Source organism: Ambystoma mexicanum, chromosome 11 (genome assembly GCF_040938575.1).
Source record: "Ambystoma mexicanum isolate Mex_15411 chromosome 11, UKY_AmexF1_1, whole genome shotgun sequence".
Classification (NCBI taxonomy): Eukaryota; Metazoa; Chordata; class Amphibia; order Caudata; family Ambystomatidae; genus Ambystoma; species Ambystoma mexicanum.
This window is the reverse complement of record NC_090934.1, coordinates 782358141-782385394: the sequence shown is the minus strand read 5'-3', so window position 1 is coordinate 782385394 and position 27254 is coordinate 782358141. Positions and strand designations below refer to the sequence as shown.

The 27254-nt window shown below is 46.0% G+C and overlaps 1 protein-coding gene across 1 annotated transcript; it reads right to left on the bottom strand.

Annotated features, from left to right (window-relative positions):
* Nucleotides 1-623: 623 nt before the first annotated feature.
* Nucleotides 624-27104, bottom strand: LOC138503745 (large ribosomal subunit protein uL15-like). The gene is made up of 5 exons (XM_069623709.1): nucleotides 26997-27104; nucleotides 22779-22842; nucleotides 12367-12442; nucleotides 5297-5471; nucleotides 624-802 (listed from the first exon to the last, which is right to left on the bottom strand). Exons 1-5 carry the CDS (start codon nucleotides 26997-26999, stop codon nucleotides 674-676), a joined length of 447 nt encoding a protein of 148 aa, XP_069479810.1. The 5' UTR covers nucleotides 27000-27104; the 3' UTR covers nucleotides 624-673.
* Nucleotides 27105-27254: the final 150 nt, after the last annotated feature.

Sequence of the window (27254 nt, the reverse complement as noted above, 5' to 3'; positions counted from 1 at the left end):
ATTAGTGGGAAAGGAAGATAAGTCTGTTGTGTTAATGGGTGCAGGTTGGAAGTATACTGTTTTTGAGTGCCAATCTTTTTTCTATGGGTTTGGCGGAAGAAACATGGGAGTTTGTTGTTAGCCATAGATATGAGCCCAAGGTCTGTTAAGACTAAAGCGCTTTGGGCCTGTTTAGCGGCAGATGCAAGTGTGACAGGGCTAAGGGGAGAGCCGAGTCATGTATGGTTAGTTTTGATGTGCTAACAGCTAGGCCTGTGATGGCTTTGGGGGGCCAAGCATGGGGTTGGGTGTGTATTGCAAGGTGGTAGAGGGGAGTTGGTTAATCTGATGGTCTTAGAAGCCAATACAACCTGCAACCCTACCGCAAGAAATGTGCACACTAGACCCATGTCACTAGCTCCCAATGCCACCCCCTTTCTCACTGTGCAGTAAAAGGCCACCTGCTTCTTACAATGGCCCTCACACCATGAGATGGGCATTTGCTAAAAAGATTTTGATGTGGATTTTTCTTCAATAAAACAAGTGCCATTTCTTTACACTGCCATTCAAGATCTAAAAATGTTCTTTTAATTTATGAAACTCCTGCAAAAAACAAAATGCCAGAAGCACAACAATGCACCATCTCATTTTGTACAGAAAGCCTTTATTAAGATCTACTGGGAGTAGGCAGCTTTTAAGCCATGAGTACACAAGCTCCCCCAACACCTTTGATCTTCTCCTCTGCTCTCCTGCTGAAGAACTTTGCTTTGACAATCACAGGCTGTTTGGGTAGTTTTCCCTTCCCCAGGACTTTGTAATAACCCTAAAAGAGAAGGAACAAAAGGGTAAGCTCCTTAAAGCTCAGCATTCACGGACAAGAGCAAATACAAATTAAGAAATATCAGCAGTAAATACATTTCATAATGTACACTAGCACTCTAAATTGTCTTTTTTCATCGATTCAATGGACTGACCGTTTTTAATTTTGTTTAAGTCATGCACGCCCTACAGAAATATCCTACCAGCACCCTACAGGTTTAAATCGCAGAACCTTTTTTGCACCCTTCAGTGCTTAATATAGATTACTCAGCCTATTAATACCCACCCATGAAGCAGTATACACACATTTGTCGATAAATGTATAATTATGGCAAAAGGATCCCTTGCAGTGACTGCGGATTCTGACAGGCTATTAACTGAAATCTGGAATTTCTTTTCTTGCAACCGATCTGCGCAGTCATTGTGCGGTAATGCATGCAGGATCCGCTTTGAAACAGACTTGAAGAACCAGCAGGATGAGAGGCATAGCAAGGAGTGCCTACCACATACAATATCACTGAGTATCACTAAATCAACGCAAGCCATTTGAATATGAAAATGGTGACATTCAAGGAACGTATTGTGCACATCAGTAAATCGTACAAGACGACTTTTGGTCATGTACTTATATATGGACATCGATTCAATCACATGTCGTAGATGGGAGCATTGTGTGCAATCAAGACTAACACAAAAGAGAAAAGACTGCACAACTGCAGTCGCTCTACATAAAAAACATCGGGTGTTGCACACAAAGGATACCCAATCATCTCTGCAGATTATGTAGACACTTTTGAAAGATTCTTTGCTTGACATCTAGTCAGCAGAGAGATAGAGCATGGCTTTACAGTCTACTGCATTACCATCAATATTATCCTGCCAGCCGGACTCCCAATTAGATGGGTAGCTTTATTATTAAATATTTCAACATACAGGATGTTGCAAAGCCAATGCAGGATATTAACAGCTTGTGATGCATATTCAGCAATTAAATTATTTGACGATTACAAAAGGCAGTAATGCGCTTTCCTGGAGATCTTGTTGGTCTTAGAAGAAAGTGATTGTTGTGCGTCAAGCATTGGCTTTTTACCATGGTGTGTGTGGCACTTGGTAAAGTTACTCTTTTGGCAGCATTTTTACATAGATCACAATGTCCGAATGCTGCATCTGATAAGAATAAGATACTTACCTGTAACTCCATGTGAACCCATGCTGGAGAACAGCTCAGGAATATTCCCAGTGGGCAAGCTGGGAATCCTCTAAAAGAAAAACCAGTTCCACTTACTTGAAAACTATTTTTAAACTAAACTAATCACTGTCCTTTGGGTCATACTGCCCCCGTCCAATGACAGTCCTCTCCCCAACCTCCAACCCTGGAGGCCATCTTCAGATTTGGTAGCACAAAGTTGCAGTATGAACCAAGAAGAGCCACAGAGGGGAAATCTGCCCAGCAAGGGGACGGACAGGATGGTCTTCTACGTTGGTAAAGGGATCCTTCCCTTTTCGTCTCCTCGGGCACCAGTTGGAAAATTCTGAAGCCCTGGATATTGCGTGGAAGGAGCCGATCAGGTGGAGAGGACCTGTGCGGTACATCCACACCCACTGGTTCCCCGTCAGCTGGTACAAAGTCATCGGCTTAGTCTGTTAGTCTGTGCCCGTGGCAGGATCCCCAGTTGAGGTAAAGTCCTGAGGTGGAGGTATCGGTTGACGCCTTGGACCAGCAGGGTCCTTTGACCTGCGCGTGCGCTGGGAATGCCTTCCAGAAGCCGTCTTGGGAGACTCCTAGACAGAACAGGGCTCGGTGTGGGCGGCAGTCTTTTGAATCTCCACAAACTCAACCACATAAAAAACACTTACAACAGCACAATCTTAAAAGCGCACAGAAAACTACACACCCTCCAACACCAGACTCAACCAACACACTAAACCTCCACAGACAACGACACCAGAAACTCAAAATCCCAGGAAAATTCACACCTAAACACCACCAAACCCATACAAACTAGAAGTAAATCAAACAGCGACCTGTTTTTCCAAACTAAAGGTAACAAAAAGCACACTGCCACCAACCATCCCTATCCATCCTTACTCTTAATATCGGCCTGATCGCCTGGAGACAATGAAAAGGGCAGCAGTGCGTGGCATAAATATCAACAATCTTCACCACAACTATAATATAATCACTGAACTTTAAACACACAAATTGACAACTGGGTTGCCTTGCCTATAGATGAAATGGAGAGGGTGAATCTTTGTAAAATCAATGACAGATTAAGAATGCACTACAGTATTCCAGGTTATCCGGCCCACACCTTTGTGATGACTGGTTGCAGAGTTGTTCAAGTACATGCATGCTCTAAAATTGCCATTTCAATGAGCAGTTGAGGGGAGAATGGGAGATTTGGGCTGAGCATTACTCACCCAGAGGCTATGTGCACCTCTGTCTTAAGCTTTATCAGAATTATTCTTGTTGCACTAAGCAGATTTAAAAGAATAAACAGCATTGTCTGAATAAAAATTAGGAATTTAGTCGTTTTTTTACTCAGTCATAATCAATTAGGAACAATTGTGTGCTAACTTACAAGTTACTAATGCTAGCCACAACAGATTTAACATTACTGGTTCCTAATTGCCCATTATAAAATGGTACTATTAATAACGTGGTACCGTTCACAGACCAACCTGAGCCAGCAGGTAAGTTTACTGTAGGTTTATTCAGTACAATAGTAGCCATGAAGACCGGCACGTCCCTTAGCACCAGCTTACACTCTTCAACTGTAGCTATTGGAACCCTGGTTCAGATCACCACACCACAAGCACTCTACACGGACAAACCGTTCTAGAGTCAGTGACATCACCAGCAAACCAAACATACCTTACAACACTTCTTTCTGCTCTCCTGAAATGTAAGGAGGGAGAAGGACCTTACAACACTCCTTACACTCCTACAACCACACAACCCCCACAAATACATGTGGCCAGAACGTAATTGCACCAACACCACCAAACCCCAAATGGACACCCCCTAAAGCCAAGGAACAATCCACCTGGAGCGTCGCTCACAAACCCAAAAAATGAACAAAGACTATAACACAGGAAACCAACAACAACCGAGAACACATTAAACACGCCGGCACTGCGCTACAATAAACTTATGTGGCACTGCATTCATACCGGCCCGTAACACTGATACCCCGGTGCAAATCACAAACAGGCCACAACACACACGAGACATCACACAGACCGGCCTTACACAATTTGCTCACTATTGTTCCGCAAGGAAACAAGTTGTCCTCACGTGGAGCTGCTCCCAGAAGTCAAAACCAGACCCCTTCAGGACTCCGAAAAAGAACACTGCAGTTCCAAGCAACGTCCAGGCGGAGACACATGTCTGCCACTCCAACCGAACACGTTGTCCTCGCTGCCTTCCGCATCATGTGCTTCTAACGGCAATCCACTCCATTGCGTAGTGATACTTCCAGGCCTCCATGATACGCCCACAGAAACTAACGCTTTCCCAGTCCTGTCACATTTGACTGGAGCAAGGTTCAACATTGCGGCACAGTCCAACCTCACGTCGCCCCTCACCTGAAACAGAATGCCAACGTACTCTTGACCATCACGTACCACCAGAGGTGCGCGTTCTAGATTCCTTGGGAGTTCCTGTTGAACACACTGGAACTTAAGTTGAAAGGGCATCGACGTCATCACTTCGCTCGTTGGCTTCGCAAGGGTAGCATCTCCGCTGCCACACATACAGGAGCAACCCCAAAGGAGTCCATGGCGATGCACGGCCCCCAATCCGGCGCCCTCCCCTAAAGCAACCACCAGGAACCCGCTCCCGACACAGGGCCACTGGTGACCATGCCAGCACACCCAAACGCTCGGTGTGCTCCTTATCCGCCAGACACCTCCCCGCCATTGGCCACCATACGGCCAGCGCTTTCACTGCTCCCGCACTTCCTCACCGGTCCTCAATCCTTCCAGACACAGGCTCAGCGCCACTGTAAATCTCTGCGTCTGCACTCCTACGCTCCAACTGCGCAGCTCCGGACACAACGCCAAGGTAGAAACCACCTCGCTTCAGCACCACCTGGCCAGCTGAAGTCCCAGATCCCTGTTCCTGGGGCCCAAGTCGTGCTGGCAGCAACGTGCGACATGGGCAAACGGAGGGCTATGTTCCTGGCTCAGCTGCTGCCCCCTCCTCGACAGGATCCCATCCTCGTCACCAATGAAATAACGTGGTACCGTTCACAGACAACCCTGAGCCAGCAGGTAAGTTTACTGTAGGTTTATTCAGTACGATAGTAGCCAGGGTCCCTTAGCGCCAGCTTACACTCTTCAACTGTAGCTCTTGGAACCCTGGTTCAGATCACAACACCACAAGCACTCTACACGGACATCACAACGTTCCAGAGAGTCAGTGACATCACCAGTAAGCCAAACACACATTACAACATACTACAACAAAAGAAAAGGTCAGTAGTTTCATACTCACCGAATGAACCACATCAATAATGGGTGCTGGGCCTTCAGGGTTCTTCGCGTAGTTCAGCCTGGTCTGCTCACTAACAAGGGTCCACAGTTTATCCAGGTTGATTGTTGGACAGAAGTGCATGTTCTTCTTCAGGTGGAAATGTCTCATACCAACTTTCCCGAAATAACCTGGATGACTGAAAATTCAGTAGTCATTAATTTCCAAATCAAACAGCATAGAAAAATCATGATCCTCGAGATGTAAATAAATTCCCAACTACTGTGCAAGCAACCAGATTGCAGAGAATCAATTAAAAAAGTGGCGATTGTGTTCTACAACAGTATTGCCTTTGTTCGGGGATAAGATGGAATTTGTAATGCGCCTATATTCAAGTGTTTCAAGGCGAGACGAGGCAAGGGAGGGGGAACAGAGGGAAGACAGACAGCGATCCTACTAGCCCAGGTGTCAGTAAGATCATGCAAGTGCAAGGGAAGGGGGAAGCGCAGTACATTAGATAATAGAATAAATAAGTAGAAGTACAGCCAGCTGGTGGCAAGTGCAAGGGTAAGTGCAGACATCCGGTGTCAAGTGCTGGTAGTGGGACTGTAGGGATACAGAAAACAGTCCAAGTGCAGGGGTTGCCAGGAGGAAGTGCAGGTGTGCGACTGATTGGTGAGGGGACCTGGCCCGAGATCAGACGGTGACCAGGTAACCAGTGCAGTTTCAGCCGGGAAATTCAGCAGGGGAGAGGAGGAGAGAAAGCAGAAGCAAAGAGAAAGGTTTTGAGGTGCTTCTGGAACCGGAGATGATTCTCAGTTTCAGGGATGCAGGGAGGCTGCCCCAGCAAAAGAAAGAACTACCACCAACTTGTTGCTTGGAGAAGCAACTGACCCTGAGAGTTGGAGGCAGATGAGCGAAGTTCGACAAGGAAGATATTTAGGAAGAGTTGAAGGTATTGAGGCCACAGGCGGCCTTGTGGACAATGCAGAGGGTTTTGAACTTCATCCTCGCAGCCACCGGGAGTCAGTGCAGAGATTTAATTCCTGGAGATACAATCCCTGGGCTTGAGTCCAAGGACAAGTCTCGCAGTCCTGTTCTGGATGAGTTGGAGGGCATAGAGTAGAAGCAGGCAGATTTAGAAAGGTTGTTGCAATAGTGCAGCCTAGAAAGAACCGGAGCTCTGTAGAGTGAGCTTCTGGAGGAAGGAGAGGAAAAGAAGAATACCTCTGAGGGGGTGCAGCTGGTAGTGTGATTTCTTAGAGACAGATGTGATGAGAGGAGAGTGTGTGGAGTCGAAGATGACCCCAAGGTTTTTAGCCTGGGATGGTGAAAGTATTTTAAAATGACAATGCAATATATGTGCATGTCTCAATTTCGATTGCACTCATACAGAAAAGACAAACCTGACCAACACGCAGGGTTGTCAACTCCAGGCGTTGAAGGCCGGAAGCATGTGAGATTTTGAGGAAACCACTCATTAATAGTCACGAGAAAGGTGTATACAATAATGAATGCCCCTTGTTCCTCATGAATATTGAGGGATATCCTGAAACCACGTCAGGATTCAGACCCTCGTTGGACAACCCATTATTAGTTTACAAAACGTGAGGCAGAAGAGTAGTAACTTGTTCCAGTTAAGACGTTAGAGAGCCCTCGATTGGGCTCAAGGAGTTCCATTTCATTGCTATTTAAGCCAAAACATAGGAGAAGGTGGTCAGAACTTTACGAACAGTAATACATTATGTCGTACTGCATGTTTAATTAAATGAAGGGGGCATTTGGGCGGGGGGGTGGGTGCAGCGCTAAAGGGCACCAAAGAAGATGGCTGCCTAAGTGTGGAGCCCTGTTCGGAGACACAATATCCGTCACTAGCTGAGGGGCTTGATTCACTGGTGTGTTTTGGTGCAAGTAATCAGCGCTGAGTGGTGGTGAGTAAGCTGAGGTCTGGAACCACGAGACCAGACCAAAATGCAAAAGCCTGACGGATACTGCGAGACCCAGAGCAAGAGACCCAGAGCAAGCAGTGGAAGAAAGATGGCATACCGCAGGACCGGCGGGGGTGAGTGCCTGTACACCCGCGTGACCAGCGGAGGACCCTGTTTGAGCCATGCGGATGGGTGGAAGCCTGTCGGGGGTGCCTCGTGGCCTGGAGTGGGGCGCGGAAGAAAGATGGAGGACGGACGCCTGAAGACTGTTGGAAGCAGCCGTTGGCAAGAGTGAGCCAATGGCAAGTGACAAGGAGCCTGCAGAGATTCAGGACGCATGGAGTGGTTCAGGCTAAGAGGCCTCGGCGGCAGCAGTGCCTGCTTCTACCGGTGTGAAGAATGGTGGGAAGAAATTGTGGAGGCGACATGGTGCTGGTGGCCCCGACAGATATTTGCCTGTGGAAGTTGGTAAACTGATTGTGAAACAAGAGCGCTGCCAGAGGGGAGATTGCGTTATACTGTGCTCCAGCCCCAGAGCCCGCACACACAGGAATAGACTGCTGTTGCCCAAGGAGTGTTGCCTCTGGGAGGACATTAGTTATAGGCAGGCCTGGTCCCAGAAGCTACGACAGGCTCATGCTCCAAGAAACAGGCTTGACGCGTTCACGAAAGGAGTGCCAGTAAGAGACTTGACGACTGCTGGGAGAAATGCATCAGACCCCATGGAGGAGCTGAACCAGACTAATTTGAGGAGTCTCATAACTGAAATGAGGGGCACTTTAGGAAAACTGGATCAAAAGATGGATGCCATCTCGGGTCACCGCAAGCACACAGCATAAGATTGAGCTCATTTGTGGGCGCATGGGAGAAGCAGAGACCTCTGTTGGGGTAGTGGAGGATGTAGTGCACAATCAAGAGGGTAAGGTGACGCATCTAAAGATTAGAATCCAGGGGGCGCGGCAGCAAAATAAGCATTCTGGGCCTACTGCAGACAGTGCTGATGGGCCCAAACTTGCCAGAGATGCCATCCTGGTGTCAGACCATTTTCTGATTGAACGGGCGCAAGGCGCACGGCACACCTGTGTCTGGATGACCTTGCAAAGAATGCAAAATACCAAATGCTGTTCCGGCATGACTGAAAATAATCTGGGGGCTAGGGGGAGACGAGCGAACTTTACATCTGCAAGCAGCTACAAAATGTATAGACTCTTCAGCATCAATATACACCGGGTTAGCAAATGGCCCTTTAAGGCCATGTAGTTGTGCTCTAGCACTCTGGTAAAACAAAGTGAACTGTTCAGTTGTGGAGGGTTCCCCAGGGAGGCTCTTGCTTGATGCACCCACCCTAAGAACCAAGGATGCTCAAGTGGGCTGCCAAACTTTATTTTTTATTTTTTCCTTGATGGGTGCGCTCTGTTGGGGTGGGTCCAGTGAGGGGAGGGGGTTGAGAGACGGCAGAACTCTATGGCAAGATATAGTAATGTTCCATGGATTTTCGCTGTTGCTGTGTGCTGGGTTCTGGCTACTGGATCAGGGTATCAGACAGTGTTAAAGATTTCTGATGTAGGGGTGTGACCGGTAAGGGATTATGTTGCAAAGAGTATGAGGGCTAAATGATCCTGTTAAACTGAGAAAAATAGTTGAACATGCATTGCAGTTTCATCGTTAGGCTACATGAGACGCATCCGACTAATGGAACAAGAACTATTCCGGAAGTGGGGTACCCACTCGAAATGGTATTCCTCAAATTCCACACTCATGAGTTATAACTGCGATATAGAACAGCACGTGATTGCAGTGCCAGAGGACGGTTCGTGATTCGAGAGGGTGGTCATACTAGCGGGAAGGGTATTTGGGAACCGGATTGTTCTAGTAAACTGATTGCCATGATTGACAGAGCGAGAAAGAACCCTTTCTCCCATGGTCATTTAAGACAACATGCACCCCCCTTACAAAGTGCATCACCGCCTTGCCACCCCCCTGCAACGCCTATTTCTTTCATGCACATGGAAGGGAACCAGCACTGCAGGGTCCTTTCCTTTTTTCACTTGTTCGCAGCTTTCCTTTTTATGGAATATGGGGACACCCCCGCAACCCCAAAGTCCCAGAATGTCCATCAAGGGTAGTGGGGGCGGGAGGGGAACTCTGCTCCCCATTTGGCATTTGTTCTTTTTCCTCAATGACCTATTTGGCATTTTCTTCCGCGTTTTTTTTTGCAACCATTTTTACAGATACCCCAGTAAACATGTAGGCCCCCCAATATTTACGATCCTCGTTTATTTCAGGGTGTGGAGAAAAGGATCATTGATTTTATGAACTATACCCAGATTGTGGCAGGTGTTCGGAACAGTCACTGATTTTACATTGAAATGTAAACCACAATCCTTCCGCGATTGATTTAAACCACAATCCATGTGTGATGGACCATTTAAGGAGGATTTGCAAGATGAAATGATGGTTCAGTGGTAAAGTACGGCTAAACTGTGGGAGAAATGCAAAGTATTTTTGCAGGGCATTTGCATCTCTAAGGAGAATGGATTACAAAGACTTGCAGGGGACTGGAGAGAATTGAGGCCACTCCAAGGGACTTGGGGGGGGTGCAGTATACCAGAGATCGTCCCAATGGAGTGCTGACCTCGATAAAGGAAAAGCTAGAAGAGTTCAGAGAAGCTGCGACTAGAGAAGTGAGATTTCTAGGGCGGAAGGTTTCGGGCCGGAGATATGGTGAGGCAGATAGGCCGGGGTGGCTTCTATCCTGGGCCATTCATGCACACAACCTGCTTACACAGATAAACGAGACTGTGGCAGATGGTGCAGTATAGGGATCAAGATGCAATTATGGTGGCATTTGTTGAGTACTATACCAAGCTGTGCGAGTTGCAGGCAAGACCAACTGTAGGGCTTCCTGGAGAAGGTTAACTGGCCTGAATAGTTGGAGCACCGGGCTCCCCCGGATGCTCTCATTTCAGAGAAGGTCAAAAGAGCCATTAAAGATTTGGCGGTTCCTATGTTTATAGATGCCAAGAAGACATTTGACAGCTTGTTTTGGGAGTACCCGTTTGTTGTATTGAAATTTGTGGGCAACTATATGCTATCCATGATTAAATGATTAAGCGGTTATACTGTGGGCCGGTCGCACGGCTGTTGGTTAATGGCATGGTGTCAGCTCAGTTTGGCTTGTGTAATGAACGCAGAAAGGTTGCCTGCCATCGCCCCCATTGTTTGCACTGGCCATGCAGCCACTGGCTTGTGTGCATCAAATGGAGCATATTCAGAGGGGCTTAAGATTTTACACGCAGAGTTCTAGTGTCACTATACGCCGATGACCTGTTAATTTATGTCTCAGGCACCGAAGTAAACAGACCCTATAGTTGTGATAGCATTTGGGACATTAGGCCAGCGAATCAACTGGGCAAAATCTGAACTGTTGCTGTCGACCGCCAACACATCTCTAGTGCGCACAGACCAGGGGTGTAAATGGAGATATCTGGAAGGGGGTAGCGGGGGGACGACGACAATCGCTGAACGCGCACAGACTGTACGTGTTAATTATCTGGCTGTTGTGGACGCTAAGCAAGCCAGGTTGAGCTGCGCCCCCCCCCCCCCCCCCCCCCATGTCCCAAATAGCTTGGACATCTATAGTAAAAAGGTGGTGCTACCCAAGTTCTTACACATATTCCTCAGTGTCCCACTTCAGCCACCCAAAGAGTTTTTCCAATAAGATGCAGTCAATGCTGAAAGTGCATTTGGGCAGGTAAGCAGGAGAGAGTGGTTTGGGGGATCACTCTTCATGATTCTCCCTGAACTGAACTGGAGACGCATCATGTGGCCCAAGCCAAATATTGGTACAGAATAGCGCTCGATGCGCACCAGGTAGCCCTTTATAGGGCTATGGTGTTAACTGAATAGACTCACAGCTGAGTTGTGGGGGAAGCTAAGCAGTCCACGATGGGAGATCAGTACAGTCTAATCGCGCAGAAGGCACTGCAAGATCTTCACTCCAGACATGGGCGACACCGGCCGTTGCCAACGGAAATATACTTCAACACAATAAGCAGTACATTTCATTCGGGTGCACAGAGAACTAGCGCTATCAGCATTGTGAGTTAAGATGACTGGTTTGCTGATGAGCATATCCTGTGATAACTTTAAAGACATGGGTGGCACATCACTTAACTCAATGACATACCATAAGGTGCAAGGGACAATAAGAGCGATAGTTGGCAATATTTGTTTTGGGTTTGAAGATGGTGCGTCTGGGGATTTACACAGGGTGTACAAAAGAGGATTGCAGGCTTCTCGGTAGGTCTCTCATTGGCAAAATATGAGTGGCCTCATTGAAGGGATCAGAGGAGCAAATTATTACCATATACAATGAAACCTGGTATTGCAGGCCACTTTCTTGCAACAAAGTCTCAGGTCAAATTATTAAAAGGGGAAATTTGACAACACCAAGATATTATGTTAAAGTAGTGAAAATCTCACAAAATGTAGGCATTTTGCGCATTTGACTTGGAAGGGGCACCTAAGAGACTGACATTGGAGGTTTTAATTATGAAAAAACATTTTTCTAACTTTACATGATTGCAGCATTCAACAGATTTGGGATAGACATTCGGCTATAATCATCAATAAAGGCCAGACTGTTTCAATATAACCGTACAGAAGGCTGTGACATCTTTCTGCATCAAGTTACTTTTTTTACTAGACAGACTGGAACTATACTAGGTCATCCTAGCCCATTTAATCCAAAAAGGGACAACTCACTCCCATTTACACGACCTCTACACAACGGCACACAGCGGCCTACTAGCACCACTAGAGAGCCACTGAGGGATCAAAATGTTGCAGGTCCTACAATGGGCTCAATCACACATCGCCCTCCTCGCCAAAAACGAGCGGCTCTCTGTACCAGCGATGGCAGCTAATCTATCTTGGGTTCTCCCTTCTAGATAAATACACCCAAATGTTACCACCACAAACCCAGTAAAATCACACCTACTGCAAACCCCATGAAACACCCCACTTTATTTTCTTAACCATGTGCACGGCAAAATGGCAAGTGCACTAGACTACTTGACATGACAATGGCTTATAAATAAGCCTTTCAAGTACATTTTAAAAAAGCAGGTCTTTAGTTTGACTTTTTGGCATTACAAAACATACTATTTGTCGAAGTTGATTCTGTGGTGATGCATTCCACCAGCATTTCCACGGCCTCCAGGGTGCTTTCTGTGTTTCCCTGGAATAAAGAAAAGTACATATAAGTGATAGGTTGGCAGTGCCATGCGCTGTGCTAGTTCTAAAGGTTTCTTCCCCCATCCCCCCGCACCCTAAGTGGCGAGTCTGCAGGTTGCCCAAAAGGAGTAGGCAGTTCTACTAGAAACCAAAAAGAAAGGTGAATATCCTTAATGGGAGTTTAAGGCCTGCAAATCAGGCAGTAAAAAAAAAAAGTTTCGTCACAGATTTGTCGATTAGGCTATTAGTGGCTGCTTAGAGCAGACACCCCAATGGGCACTTCAAGGTCAGACAGATCACAAACATGTAAAGATTCATAGCAACCCTTCCTTTGTGTCAAGAGTATGACATACATTACTCATCATAATCTTATTTCTGATTGTTATCTGCTTCGATTCACATGCTGTGCGTATAGGCTGACATCTAGTGGCAATCGCGAATGCATCTTTCTTTCGAAAAACGAAAAGGGAAGTCAACATGGGTGTGACCAACTATCTCCGACGTGACCTGTAGTGTACCCACAATCCTTCATGCGTTGAGGTCCCGCCAGTTGTTTTTATGGTCATGAGGGAGCCATACAGAATGCATGAGGGAGTACAGAAGAAAGAAGGTGTAAGTGGTCCATTATCCTTCTACATGAAGAGGGGAGGAAGGATGGGCACATGCGAATCTAAGCAGATACAGTAATGGTGGTCTTCTGATACTTGTGAAATCTGCTTAGAATCACATGCTGTGCAAAGAGTAGCAAGCAGTAACAGGACATGGCGATGGGATGTGTGAAGGAGCAGTAGCAAAGCGATGCCTTAGCACTGCCTGTCCCACCTGAGAATCAGACCAAGTGTGTGTCAAAGCAGTAATGCTGAATGGAAGTGTTCCAGGCAGCTACTTTGCAATCAAAAAGGAACATTTGTAACAAAGGCTATAGCAGCAACTGTGCCTAAAGTAGAGTGAACTCTAGGCGTAAAGAGTACGTTTCGATTGGAAAGAGTAACCGTGTGATGCATCCAACGATCCATTTGGAAATGGCGGAGACAGGGTCCCCTTATCTACCTTGGTAATACAATCACAATGGCTGAATACCCCACACAGGGGGCCTACACTCACCATGCCCGACTCATTATGTAAACGTATACATTGTCATGTACCGCAAAAAACTAAATTGGTAGCCTAGAAAAAGACCCGTTAGGTCGAAACACGGGTCGGCACCACTTGTTATACCATCAATTGATGGATTCATGCGAATAAAATCAGAAAATGGAAACCATGATCCTTGTGGACCTATATTCTTCATGCACCTGAGCTGAAAACAAAGGAGGAAACCTTTGTATACTAAACAGCACATGTGCCGAATGAGTGTAAACTAAAACAAATCTCTTGATGCACAAAGCGGGCACCACGAGCACGGGCCTCTAAGTTTCTACCAACTGGCTGCTAGTGCACCTTAAAATCAGATGAAGGCACGACAACCCATGGTTCCTGATGCTCCCAACAAATAGTTCCCCTTATTTACCAGCCGTCACAGAGACAAAGAACTGTCTTGTCTTTCTTAGTATCGTCTTTTCAAAATAGTATACCACTGCTCTCCCAACATCTGTGAAGGGAGGATGGCACAGGAGCAACACGCTGGTCTTGGAATGAAGACCATGCAGAGCAATTGATGTTCGAATCCCAGATCTGCGCTTAGAAACAGAGCTCAGGTAGGGTATTATGTGTGTTACTAAAAACACAATAGATACAAATCTAGTGTAAGGAGGCTTCTTTCAGCCGAGTTAGTTAATACCCAGTCAATTTGCCAAACAATTCAGAGTGGTACATTTCACAGAAAACCATACAGAAAAATACAGAAAATATCAAATATATAGGACAGTGGGGTAGGCTGTTAAAATGGGCTGTTGGATTTTTAAAAAAACAGGGCGATTGTCCCCTCCCCGGCCCCCAACAAAGTGTTTTTCGGTATTTTGGTCATGAAAATGTACCACTCAAAGTTAGTTGGATTCTGAAAGAAAGTTGTAAGTTTGATTCACATGGAACTTGGAAATGAATTTAGGTGCAAAACTTGGATGTGGGTGAAACGCAACCTCATCTTTGTTAATAGTCACAAATGGGTCCGGAACTGAGAGAGCCTGCAGTTTACCAACTCCCCATATAGAGGTATTGGCCAATAGGAAGGCAGCCTTATAGGCGATGGTTTTAAGACTAGCCTTATGCATTCGCTCAAATGGAGATCACAATCGTGTGAGAACATTAAAGTCCCATAGAAATAGGAGGGTGAAGTCGCTTTACCCCTTCCATGAATGCCTTAATTGCAGCAATCTTCCACCATGAACCCTTGCTCAGATTTGTGGTATACGCAGAGAGGTGGACTTTTAGAGAGGGGAAAACAATTCCTGAGTAGGTGCGTTAGATAAAGGACCATATCTTTGCACAGCTGCACTGTTTCTACTTATTGGATTAACAATGCCTGGTGTTAGGTTTACGAGCCTCTAACTCTCAGGAGGATAGCTCAGGGGCAATGTGTTAGTCTTGGAAGCAAGACGACGTGGAACAACACAGGTTCGATTCCCCGGGTTCACGCAATCTCTGGTTATTAAGCACGTTATAAATGACCCAAATACAAAGTAGGTCCATACATCTTTGAGGTAGTTGGAAATGCTAAACTGACTTCAGGAGCCAAGCTACTAAATTGAGTGTTGGGGGCATATGTGCAGTGTCCTCGCCAAGCCTTGTGAAATATGTTCGGTCAGGGCAGTTTCCTGGGAGGGAAACTGACACTCATGAGATTAGAGAACCACCGAGCCCACATTGGTGCCACCAGGATCGCCATGACTTGTTCCTGGTGCAGCTTGTGCAATATCCTGTTGGGGGAAGGCGTAGGCAGATCACCCAGATTATGTTATCCAGAGACCGTTCCGTTGGGCTGTTGAGGGTACCCGCAGGCATAATCTAGGCATAGGACATTCTACAGAGTCTCAAACAGATGTCTGGACGACCCAAATCTGCAAATACGCCGAGTAGAATATGTTCTTGGAAGCGTCTCTCAGGTTTACGGTTAGGTGAAAAGTCTCAGCTGAGAATGTCTGCCAGAAGATTGTGATCCCCTAGAACATGTGTTTGATTACCCACTTGCAAATGTTCTGTGACAGTCTGGATAACTCTGGGAGTGAGTGCCCCCAGTTTGTTCAGATAGTACATGTCTGTGGTGCTGTCTATAAGGACAAGAACAGTCTTCCCTTGTAGGTGTGTTGGAAGGCTTTCAGGGCTTTGACCACTGCAAGTAGTTACAGCAGATCGATAGGTTTGGATTCTGCTACGGATGGAGACCACATGCCGTGCGCCGTCTGTTGTAGGTGGTGTGCTCCCCACCCAACTGAAATGCATCCACAATGAGTGGCCTTTACTGCGGGGGTGGTAAAGGATTTCCCCTTCAGAAGGATTTCCTTCGACCACCACTGCAGAGTCCGAACGAGGGCCGTCTAGACAACCACTAGATTGTCCCACTGACTGCTTGCCTTCACACTATTGGCTGAAGAGCCACTCCTGCATGGAGCGCATGCGCAGACAGGAGCGTGGAACTAGAAGCAGGATTCCATCATCCCCTTTAGCCTCGCGGCTTTCGGTGCGGTTACACAGAGACTCACTACATGCTCAGGGTACTGAGGGGAATACAGTCTTCGATGCGAATGAGTGCTCCTAGAATAGGTTTGATTTGACTGGGGCCCAGACATGACTCGTTGATTGAGAATACACGATTGCAGAGGCGATCAACTGTCTTGAGTGTTCTCCAGACACGTTCTGTGCGGGTCTCCAGTTATGAGTGTTGTCTAGAAGGGTACACTGGAATGAACTGCCTGCGCAAGTGAGCTGCCGCTAGTACCTTTGAAAATACCCTTGGAGCTGAGGCAATGCCTAAGAGGAGTACCTTGAACTGATAGTTGGTGTTCGCCATCTTGAACCTGATGTACTTTCTGTGCATGGGAAACCTTGAAATATGGAAGTATGCACGTTTCATATCCAACGTGGCCACGTAATCACTGTTGCAGCAGTGGGATTACTTCCTGAAGAGTGGTCATCCTGAACTTTGAGGTTTTGCATACTTGTTTGTAAGACTTAGAACTAAAACAGGGCACATGTTTAGATCCTTTTTGGGTACAAGGAAGTATATTGAATAAATACCCTAGTTTACCCAGAAATTAGGGACATCGATAGCTCCCTTTTCTAGAAGATCTGGAAATCTAGCAGGATCTGGAGATGCTCTGCCGACAGTCTGCTCTTGGGTGATGCTAGGGGTGGTTGTAGGAATTATTTGCAGTACCCGTGGGCGACTGTCTTGAGTACCCACTGATCCCAAGTGATGCCCTCCCATGCATGGGTAAAAGATGGTAACGCCCTCTGCCCGGGGAGACAGGAGAGCCGTGGCTATGCTTCCTGCATCAGAATCCCTGTGTTTTAGGGGGTGGGGGACTGGAAGCCTCTGGAAGTACCTTGACCGGAAAACTATAGTGCCTCCATGTGTTAAAAGCACCTTGTTGGACAAAGGGTTTGGCCAAGATCTGGTTTAATGATTTTAGAGTCCTGTGCTCTTAACGGTTTCCAGGGCCTCATCAACCATCATACTGACAAGAGCAGAGTATTCCAAGGGCTTGTTGATGAGGAAAGCCTGAGTTTCTGGCTTATAGAGTTTCGGAGCCATGCATGGCACATTAGTAGAGTTCTGTGTGATAAAATGAGTCATGCCTTCTCACCACCAGAGAGGGGAGAGAGGCTAGATAATACCCCAGGTACAGGGGAGGCCCTTTTAGGGTCAGAACTGTGTGAAGTGGGCTTTAGAAAGATTCTCCTGAAGCGTCAGGAGTGTTTGGATGGGTGGGCCCGTTTCAGCGATGCTACCGCATCAAGGGCCAAAAATGTATTGGAAGAGCGAGATAAAGATGGCGTCTTAACGCTGCGCGCAAGCCACAATGGAAGGTGCACAGAGGGCGTTTAACAACGAGGTTCAGTAGGCCCCGAAGGCTTCAACGGATCCATTGAGGAAAGCATAGGGGTTGGATGTTTGTGTAATAGCAAGGTGCGTGTCCTTTTTGCTGGGGTGTGATCTCGCCATCGCGCTGCTGGTGGCATGCCAGTCAGGACAGGAATGCGGGAACCTGTAGGTTCCACTGTTAGTCTACGGCATCCGAATCTGAGCCGTGGCTGCCGGCGGACTGCTCATCTGAGGCAAATGCGCCGGTGGGGGAGTAACCCTCTGCCTGCATGGCGTAGGCCACCCACTGATTGTTGCGCCTTAAGGTTTTTGGCCAAAAATTTAGACATTGCAACGCTGCATGTCGTCGTCACAAGTGATGCACCATGAGTATCTCCTCCAGCGGAATTTGCTGTGGCAAGAAGGGCAAAATGTACAGCTAGACGAAAGAAAAAGGAGGGGCAAAGAAGAGGCACTCGAGAAAGTCAGCAAAATAGGACCCGATTCTCCCTACTTTGAGGCCGGACCCTAGGGCCAAGGCCAAGATGAAGTCAGTGGCCAGTAGATGTAGCTTTGGCGAGGCAGGATAAGTCAAGAGGATGTCAATGAGTCGTTAAGACAGCCGTCGAGAAAACTTAGCGAGAACCGCTCAAGCAAGACAAAGCAATATAAACTATATATGAGCTCTGCATTGAGCGACCGACTAGATAGGTGGAAAAAACCAATTGGTGGGACCTAGACGTGTGTAGGATTTTCAGTACACTACACATCAGGGATAGTGTTACAGTTGTGCCCATGTCGACAGCCCTTTTCGATCTTTGAAAGATTCAATACTCCGCGATTACCACTAGATGTCGGACTACATGCGATTCTATGCAGATTCACAAGCATCAAAAGTATTGAGTTGTCTTGAAAAAAGATATATATTTCGATTTGATAATTTGAGCCAGCTGCGTCTCACTAATGTCAGTCTCGGTTGTAATGGTGGTTGCAGAAGAACTGGTGAGACACCCATTACAGAGGATGGGTAAGAAAACAATGGATTCATAGGCATTCAACCATTACGTAAAAATTGAGCCTCCAGTAAAGCAAAAGTCCCATATATTTCACCCCTCATGTTAAGGTTCCACAAACGTTCTGCTGTATGTTCTGTACTAGACAATATCTATTAGAATTATGATAATATGTGGAATTTATTACACGCCTGTACGCAAGAGTTTAGGCGTGACAAGACAAGGAGGGGGAAACCAGGGAAGACAAAACAATCTTACTAGGCCTTGTATCGTTCAGATCGCAAGTGCCAGGGGGAAGTGCAGTTAACTCAAGTTCAGCCAGTGGGTGGCTCATAAGTGCAGAGAGCAGGGACTGTAGGGTTGCAGATACAGACCCTTTAGTGCTGGGGAACCTGTAGTCTGCGAGGGCAACTGGACATGCAGGAGCCTGGGTCATTCAGCGGGTGACAGTGCATGGAGCAGTCATGTGCATCAGCAGGGGAGAGGAAGAAAGAGGAAGCGAAAAAGGAAGGTCTTGAGTTGCTTCCGGAACCGGAAGTTGTTCTGCTCAAGTTTAAGAGGCAGGGAACTGTTCCAGAGTGATGGTCCCAGCTGAGGAGATAAATCTGCCCCAACTCTGCTTACAAACGCCTGACCCTGAGAAAGTTGGAGAGGGGTGAGGGGAGAGCTTGAGAAGGAAGATGTTTTGAAGAGAAAGTTGTATGTAAAAACGTCCCCAGGAAAATGTCACGTGAAAACAAAACAGCAAAGCGTTTAAAAAAATGTAGTCATTCAATACCATCAATGCAAAGTTTGAAAATGTTGCCAGTAATAAGGTTGCCAAAATAATTTCTAAAAAATTAGAAGACTATAACCCTAATAATGACCCACATATTTAATAAAACCTTCACAATCACCCTAAATCCATCCTGAAACCTACCCCCAACCCAATTACTAACTTGAACCCTTACAGAATACTATTCTTTCAGTACCGTAAAGCATTTTATTTGCATGTTAATAAAAATTTACTCGATGGAAAATGAACAGGGAAACTAACTCCAGCCCCATCACCACTCACAAATAACCTTACCCTAAACACTCCAAACTAGGTTTATTATAACCCTTATCCTACGCCATCACCAGGCCGCTCCAACTTCCCTATCCCACAAACCATTACTCCATTTGTGCCAGTTTTACCATACCCCATACGGTAACACTAAAAACCATCTGCCTTACCTTCAAAGCTATAAATCACCAAGCCCCACCTCATCTCTCAGAAATTCACTATGAAATTGTCGACTAGAATCACAAGTTCTAACACATCCTGCCTTACAGTGCCCAGGTACAACCGAAAAAGCAGGCGGTACTAGTTTCCCAGTTCTAGCCACCCAATTATGGAATACTCTTCCTCAGGACATCACAACCATTCAAACCTTTTAAAAAATCAGAAGTCACATATATAATATATAATAATCATCTGGTTACTGAACAACTAACTATACTGATCGATCTTACACCTATCACCACTCTGTATTCCACCCTAACTAATCTTTCACCATTTCGTATCACTTAATTCATTCTTATGTTACTGTACTCATTGTACTCTGCCTTTTTATAACTATCATATTGTATAATTTGTATCATGTAACCACATCCTTACCTAAAGCGCCCAGATACCTCTGGGTCGGGGGCGCTATTTAAATAAAATAAACAAACTTACTCAAGCCTAACGAATCAAACCCCATCACCACCAGCACTCCCACAACCTGACCCCAGCCCTTACCCTAATTTCAACCAAAGTGTTTACTCTAACCCTAACCCCTTATCCTAGCTATAAACCAGGCAAACACAAAACCCTCCTTAAACCAACAATTAGCCTAGCAGCACTACATTTTTTGGTTACTTTTCAGCTGCATTTACTAGTTTTTGCGTGGCAACCTTTTCACTGCACAGGTAATTTCAATGAATGCCAAGTTTGTGTCAGTCTTTCATACCAAGCAATAAACAAACTACTAGTATCTATATATCTGTGCAAGAGCGTGTCATTAAATTGTCACAAACACCTTCCCCAACAGTGAAGTGGCCTGCTTTTGAAAAAGGCTACGTAGTTCTTGAAGGCAGTGATCCTTTGCCCCCACGAGAAACACAATTGCCCTTCCCACGATATCTTGGAGGTAGATGGTGTTTGTATTGAAACAGTTTCCAACAAATAGTTAAGTAGATTACCTCAATATATATTTGGTAACAAGCCTACTCATTATGCATTCATATCAATTCCACTACCGACAGCCCTTTACTGAGGCCAAAGCTGCCGACAGGGACATTACGTGGTATTTTCCTACAGTGAACAGACACCTGGTTAACACAAGCACCTGGTTAACACAAGGACTACCCAGAAAAAAACAGTTCTCCAAATGCTTCAATAGTCAAGAGTTAACATACAGAATTTCTGACTGCTAAAATACCAGCTATCAAGACCTGGGAGTAACGATAGTCATTCATCATTCTTACTAGAGAGTACAGTGAATTTATTCTGACCCATTGGCATTGCCCTCTCTACGACTTCTCTTGGCAAGGGCAACACCACCTTTTATTTTGGTAAATGTACTTCGGTACAATCGGGTACAAAAAAAGCAATGTTTACGACAAGGTCAAGCACAAGTAAGACCACTATGGCGGTGATGGATCAGTATAAATATAGGAGAACATAAAACCCCATCTGAAACACACTGCTCTGAGAGGAACTATGGTCTTGGCTACTGCATGTGATGCTTTTGAAGAACTTCTGCTGCTGCCCAGTTCTTAGAGGGCACTGTTAAGCACCAGCATTTGCTGGGCACCTTAGGAAGAACGAACTCTGGGAGGAGAAAATCATTGGAAGGCATATTGTGGCTAAAATCATTGGGAGGCATTTATGGCTATGTGGTTTGTGTTACACTGACTAGTTTGATTATGTGCCCATTTATCTTTCCCCAAGACGTTTTGTTCTAATGAACTAAGGTGAGTCACATTTAAATATCGTATTACATCTTCCATCTGGGCTTAAGCATGAGTGAACAATTTCTTTGCGCCCAACAATTGTACAGAACAAAAAGGTCAATTAAGGGGGTGGAGGGGCCCGGAAGTACAGCTGTAAAGTTGGCATGGCCTCTAAATACTGCAGAGGGCAGGCTTGGATAAGCCTGATATTATGATATGGCATTTATAACGCACCTATACCATAGCTCTCAACCATTTGTGTTGCAAAGGCGGGTGAAAACACCCGATTTTATTTTTGGCGGGTGAGAGGCCCATTGAAATGAATGGGCGTGCAGGAGGCTTGGCGGTTGAGTCAGCTGTTTACAAGGCGGGTGACACCCGCCAAAAGCATGTGAGTTGAGAGCTATGCCTATACACAAGAGTTTCAAGGCGCGACGAGGCAAGGGGGTGGCCGAGTGAAGACAAAGACAACAATCTTACTAGGCCAGGTGACATTGCAATCACGCAAGTGCAGGGGGGGGGAGAACATGTGCAATACATAGGATCGACAGTAAAAACTAGAGATACAAATAAAATAAAAACTATTGGTCAATAAACTTGTAATTATAGAAATTAATTTAGGAATAGTGGGCGATTCAGTATTTCTAAAAATAAAACGCATTTTCAAACAAATCACGGGGTTATTTTATAATAAATGCAAATTGCACAAGGGGACTGCCACTTCAGACTTCTGTGCTGTTGGGGCCCTTGCATGCTACTTTAAACGTTTACAGGGTGGGAGTGCAAAAAGACAGTAAACCCGGGAGAAATTGACTTGGTCTTGAAATGCAAGCAATTTCGAAGCAACGAGCCAATAGTTCTATGCATGCATGAAAGTATCATGAAGGAATAAAATTGATAGTTCTTTGGAGACAGATCTTAACTTCATGCACCTGGGCCCGATCCAAAGGATTAGGAAATGGGGCAAACGAAGGGGAAAAGCAACACCTTTCAGGACTTAATTTCAGACACTGCGACATGTAAAAAAAAAAAATGTAAGCGTTTTTGTTAAATTTAAATAAAAACACTATCGTAGGCAAAAGCAAAAAGGGTGACCCTACTATATATATGGAGAATTAGGTGAAAAAACGTAAAATATCCAAATACTGCTGTGAAAAGTTACTATTTATTAACTATGGCAGCAAAAGTAAAATAGGTGACTATCAAAACTATACCAAGGGTTTACCTAAATGTATCTAGTAAAGTGAACTTGAAATTGAGTAGTCACTGTGCTCCAAGTTTTACTGTGCCTAACAATTCTGAACAGTACCTCCTATTACCTAATAGACAAACAGAACTGCAAGCTCCCAACTACATCATGAAGACTGTGTCAAAGTGATTTCTAAAAATGAAATAATTAGATCACACACCAATGCGGCCATGTCCATGGCTGACGTGTCCTCTGAGCTTCCTGGTCTTTCTTGTTCTGGCTGGCTGCAACAACAAAAACGATTCAAGTTGAAGGTAAAATTCAATTTTGGCGGGGCAAATTCCAAAGAGATAAAACATTGTATGCACATTAGCAACACCAACTGGATTATAATTTAAACGCAGCTACATCTCCATAAAAAAACGTACTATTAACAAGCACCAAAAATAAAAGACATTACAGGTAGAGGCCAGAGTGTTATTTAAAGTTGTACGTAGCATATGAAGCATAAACTCACAATCTTGTTTCCATCACTATACGTCGTGCAAATTCGATCCTTTTATGGCACCATTTAATGTATGTCTTGAGAGAGGCAGCTAAACTGTCAAAAGCTTCACTGTTGGCTAACTGCACAGTCTTGAATATGCTACCATTAGAAACTTCACCCTGCCCCGTTTCCCAAAGCACTCCCTTTTGGTTGCGATTGCGAGTCAAGTTTAGTAGAGGAAGTAAATGGCACGGCTGTGGTACTGGATTACCAGTTACTATACATGCCCGTCACTCACTTCCAGTTGCAGACTACTGCCAATTCGAATACTTGTCACGTGTGATACACAAGTGTTGCTACAGAAAAATAACAAAGTTACCTGAGACAGTGTGCAATACGTCTTCAGTCAGAGGATTGCCATGCATGGATGCCTATGCTACCACTAACTGAGGCTGGAATTTTACTTGATCAAAGACTGATAAAAAGACCAGGCTAACAACAAATTGTATACTTTTTAAATAGATTTATTCAACTGGTCTACACTAGCAGGTAACGTGAGCTACATCCGACTTCCCAGGACAACTGGTCCCGTAGAAACATACCTATGCGACATGAACGCTGGATTTCTGGGAATGAGCATAAATGAGCACCATGAGACATCTGGTAAACAATAGGTTTATAGTGAGCAAAGGGTTTGAAAGCTAGTCTTGCAATTATGTATTAGTTCCTCGTTCCCCAGACGTAGCTACTTAATGGGTAATGATCCGATACAGAGGTGCTGTTTTTAGCTACTAAACAATTCTTATTTCGATGCATGGTGCAGGTAGGTGTTGGAAACGAGCAAAGCACTACAAACATTAAAATTCCGAAAGAAAGCTTAGGGGCGAAGAAGAACATGATTTAAGTATTGTGTGCAGAAAATCAGAGGGCCCCAGGCTCAGCTTTAAGGGTCACATACTAGGAGAAACGGTCAAAATGCACCCATATTAAGAGTTTGCTAAGTAATTGCTCTTAAATATGGCTATCATTCTTTGCGCTCCACCCCAACTGGTTTTGGGAGCTTCAAAAACGAAACATGCCCCCTTTTGTTTGTACCACATCCAATATTGGGCCCCAAACCTCGTACTGCATACAAAAGCTGGGCTATAGTAGTGATGACATTTATTATGCGCCTATACACAAGCGTTTCAAGGCGCAATGGGGCAAGGGAAGGGAACAAAGGGAGGACAACATTGATCGTACTAGGCCAAGTGAAATCAAGATTGCGCAAGGGGAGAGGGAAGGGGGGAAAAGTGTCAGGGGGAAAGGATCGGGGCAAGTTCAAGACATAGGATCAAAGTGTAGAAAAACAATTGCGGCCAACAGGTGGCAGTGCAGGGGTTAAGTGCAGACAATTTTTAGATAAGTACAAGTAAGGGGACTGAAGGGTTGCAAGGAGGCAGGGCAGATGTGCAACTAGGAGGGCAGGGACCTGGGCCCGTGGTTTAGAGGGTAGCCAGGTAACCAGTGCAGTATCAAACAAGGGACCAGCAGGGAAGGGGACGGGAGAAGGAAGAAGCAAAGAGGAAAGTCTTGAGCTGTTTCCGGAGATGGTTCTGCTCAAATTTCAGAGAGGCCGTTCCAGAGGGAGGCGCCAGCCGAAGAGAGATCTGCCCCCAACCCGTTGCTTAGAAAACCGACTGAGCCTCAAGGAGTTGCAGGAGCAAAGAGCAGGAAGATATTTCCGAAGAGAAAGCTGGAGATATTTTGGTCCCAGACCCCAGAAGGCCTTGTGGACAATGCAAAGGGTCTTGAACTTAACCCTTGCAGCCACCGGGAGCCAATGGAGAGATTTCAGGGCTTTAGAGATACAATCTCTGGGCTGGAGGCCAAGGACAAGTCTCACAGTCCTGATCTGGACGAGTGGCAGAGGACGGAGAGTAGAGGCATGCAGATTTAAAAAGAGGCTGTTACAGTAGTCAATCATAGAGAGAACTAGAGCTTTGCAGAGAGTGAGCTTCTAGGGAAGGAAAGGAAGAATACCCCCGAGGAGGTGCAGTTGGTAATTTGACTGAGAGACATCGGAAATATGAGAATGAGTTGAGTCAAAGCGAACCCTGAGGTTCTTAGCCTCACTGGTGGGAGCAGGAAGAGGGCCAAGGGAGGCTGGCCAGAGTGTGGCAGGAAAGAGGGGTGCAGGTGTACCAATGAGGAGGAACTCTGTCTTACTGGCATTCAGGCAAAGATCATTGGCAGCACACCACTGTTGGATTGCAGACAGACAATCCGGGATGAGAGAAGAGGAGGCAGAGGGGAGCCTTAAAGCGAACCGAGTGTCATCCGCATAGCACTGGAAGATGGAGCAGAGAGCAGCAATGCAGTGGGCGATAGGTGCATGGTATGGTTGACCAACCCTGGGCAAGAACACAGGTGGAGAGAGAAGAGGGGGAAGGACCCAAGTTGGACCTGGGAGGGTCGGTGCGAGAAGAAATCAGCCATGCCAGAGCCTGATCAGTGATACCCAGGTTATCACAGCACTGGTTGAGCAGGATGGCACAGTTGACTATCAAAAGCAGAAGAGATCAAGTAGGAGGACAGAGGAGAGATTAGAGCAGGTCTTCACTGATGCTCAGGAGAGCAGTTTCTGTGCTTATGGCTATACTATGAAGCCAGACTGATGGTCGTGGAGACAACCAACAGATTCAGTGTGAAGATTACGCTGGGAGATTGCCAGCTTTTCCAGGACTTTGCCCATGAAGAGTGATGGAGAGAGAACAGGCGATAATTAGCCAGAAAGGAGGGATCAGCTGAGGTTTTCTTGTGAAGAGGGTGCACAAGAAAGTGCTTCAGGTGGGAGGGGTAGGTTTAAGAGGCGAAAGTGGGTGCAGAAGACAGCCAAGGCTGGAGCGAGGGTTTCAATATGGTCCTTGGTGGTTTTCATAGATCGGACTCGTCTAGAAACCTTGTCAGGGAAGAAGATGGGAAAGGCAGAGAAGGGGGGGCGGGAGGGTGGCCAGAGGAAGCAAGTGGAGGGGAAAGCCAAGAGGGTGGACAGGATGTCCTGGAGAAATAATGTGAAGCCAATGCCGTACAGAGGCCCTGGGAAGGGACAGGAGAGGTAGAGCAGGATTGGCCAACTCAGTTTGGCCGAGTTGTTAGATGCCGCAGAGACACGGGCTTGGGCGAGTCCTCTTAGTGAGGACAGACAATGCAATATACCTACTTGAGGGTTTGTCTGCAATAAAACACCAAAACCAATAAGCAGGGCCTGCCAAGAAACATTGCCATCACGCGAATAAAGTAATCTTTTTATAAAAACAAAGCAAGCCTTTTCGCCTGCCTACAATGGGTTTATTATGGGGGTCGGTTTCTCCCAACAGCAGCTTTGACCATCTGTGACGACCTGCAGCTTAGTATACAGCTTTCTGCGCTGAATGCCCATCAAAGGGAAGCTCAAAATGACATGTGGTACAATCTTCTGCTGAATGATACAAATAACGTGTGCTTGCCTGTCAAACTAATAACAAAACAGTCAACTAAGGAAACGGGGAAATTATCGTATTTACAATGTTATAAAAAGTAAATTAAAGTGGACGGTGCTTTTTCTAATGCAATTGTCTTCAATGTAGCGGTGGGTTTACAGAGGTGGGTGAAGCCATGCATTTTTTGGGGGTGTACGAGCCATGGGATTGTGGGCAATTCACAACCTAGCCTCGCGTAGCCAACCATATATGAATTACCTGGCAGAGTCCCAGGTGACGTTAAAAGTGAATAACGCAAGACAAACTGATGGCATCGCAACCAGTATGATACCGCATTTCGTCTATCGCATTTTTTTTTAGGCGAACGGCATCGGCCTCATCGCCGCACACGTGCAATAACTGCAATTCTTCGCGCCCCCAGGCTTCCAGCAGTTCCCAAACTTCTTTACACAGACCCTAAAGACCAAGGCAAAAGTCTCAGTACACCTACCATCTTAACGGCTCGAAGGGAAAGAGAACGAGATTGACAAAATCACGCGACAACTAGAAAACAAGGGGAGGGGGAGAAAAAGGAACCAATGCCGGGTTAAAGAACTTGTCTATGTGCGCCGGTAGTACACCCAATGCTCCACCCCCCTAATTAGCCGAAGCTGCCATTTTGTGATGGGATTGAGTGCTCAGTCGCTGTTGTGACTAAAGCTTAGAAGCGTGCCAGGGCCGACGGTGTGGTTAGAAGCTAATGCCTGAC

Excerpts from the sequence above, each read along its gene's own strand:
- LOC138503745 (XM_069623709.1), bottom strand. Across the intron at positions 5,472-12,366 it reads AGAATCAACTTCGACAAATA|TCATCCAGGTTATTTCGGGA; the intron begins GTATGTTTTGTA and ends CTGAATTTTCAG. Across the intron at positions 803-5,296 it reads TTATTGATGTGGTTCATTCG|GGTTATTACAAAGTCCTGGG; the intron begins GTGAGTATGAAA and ends CTTCTCTTTTAG.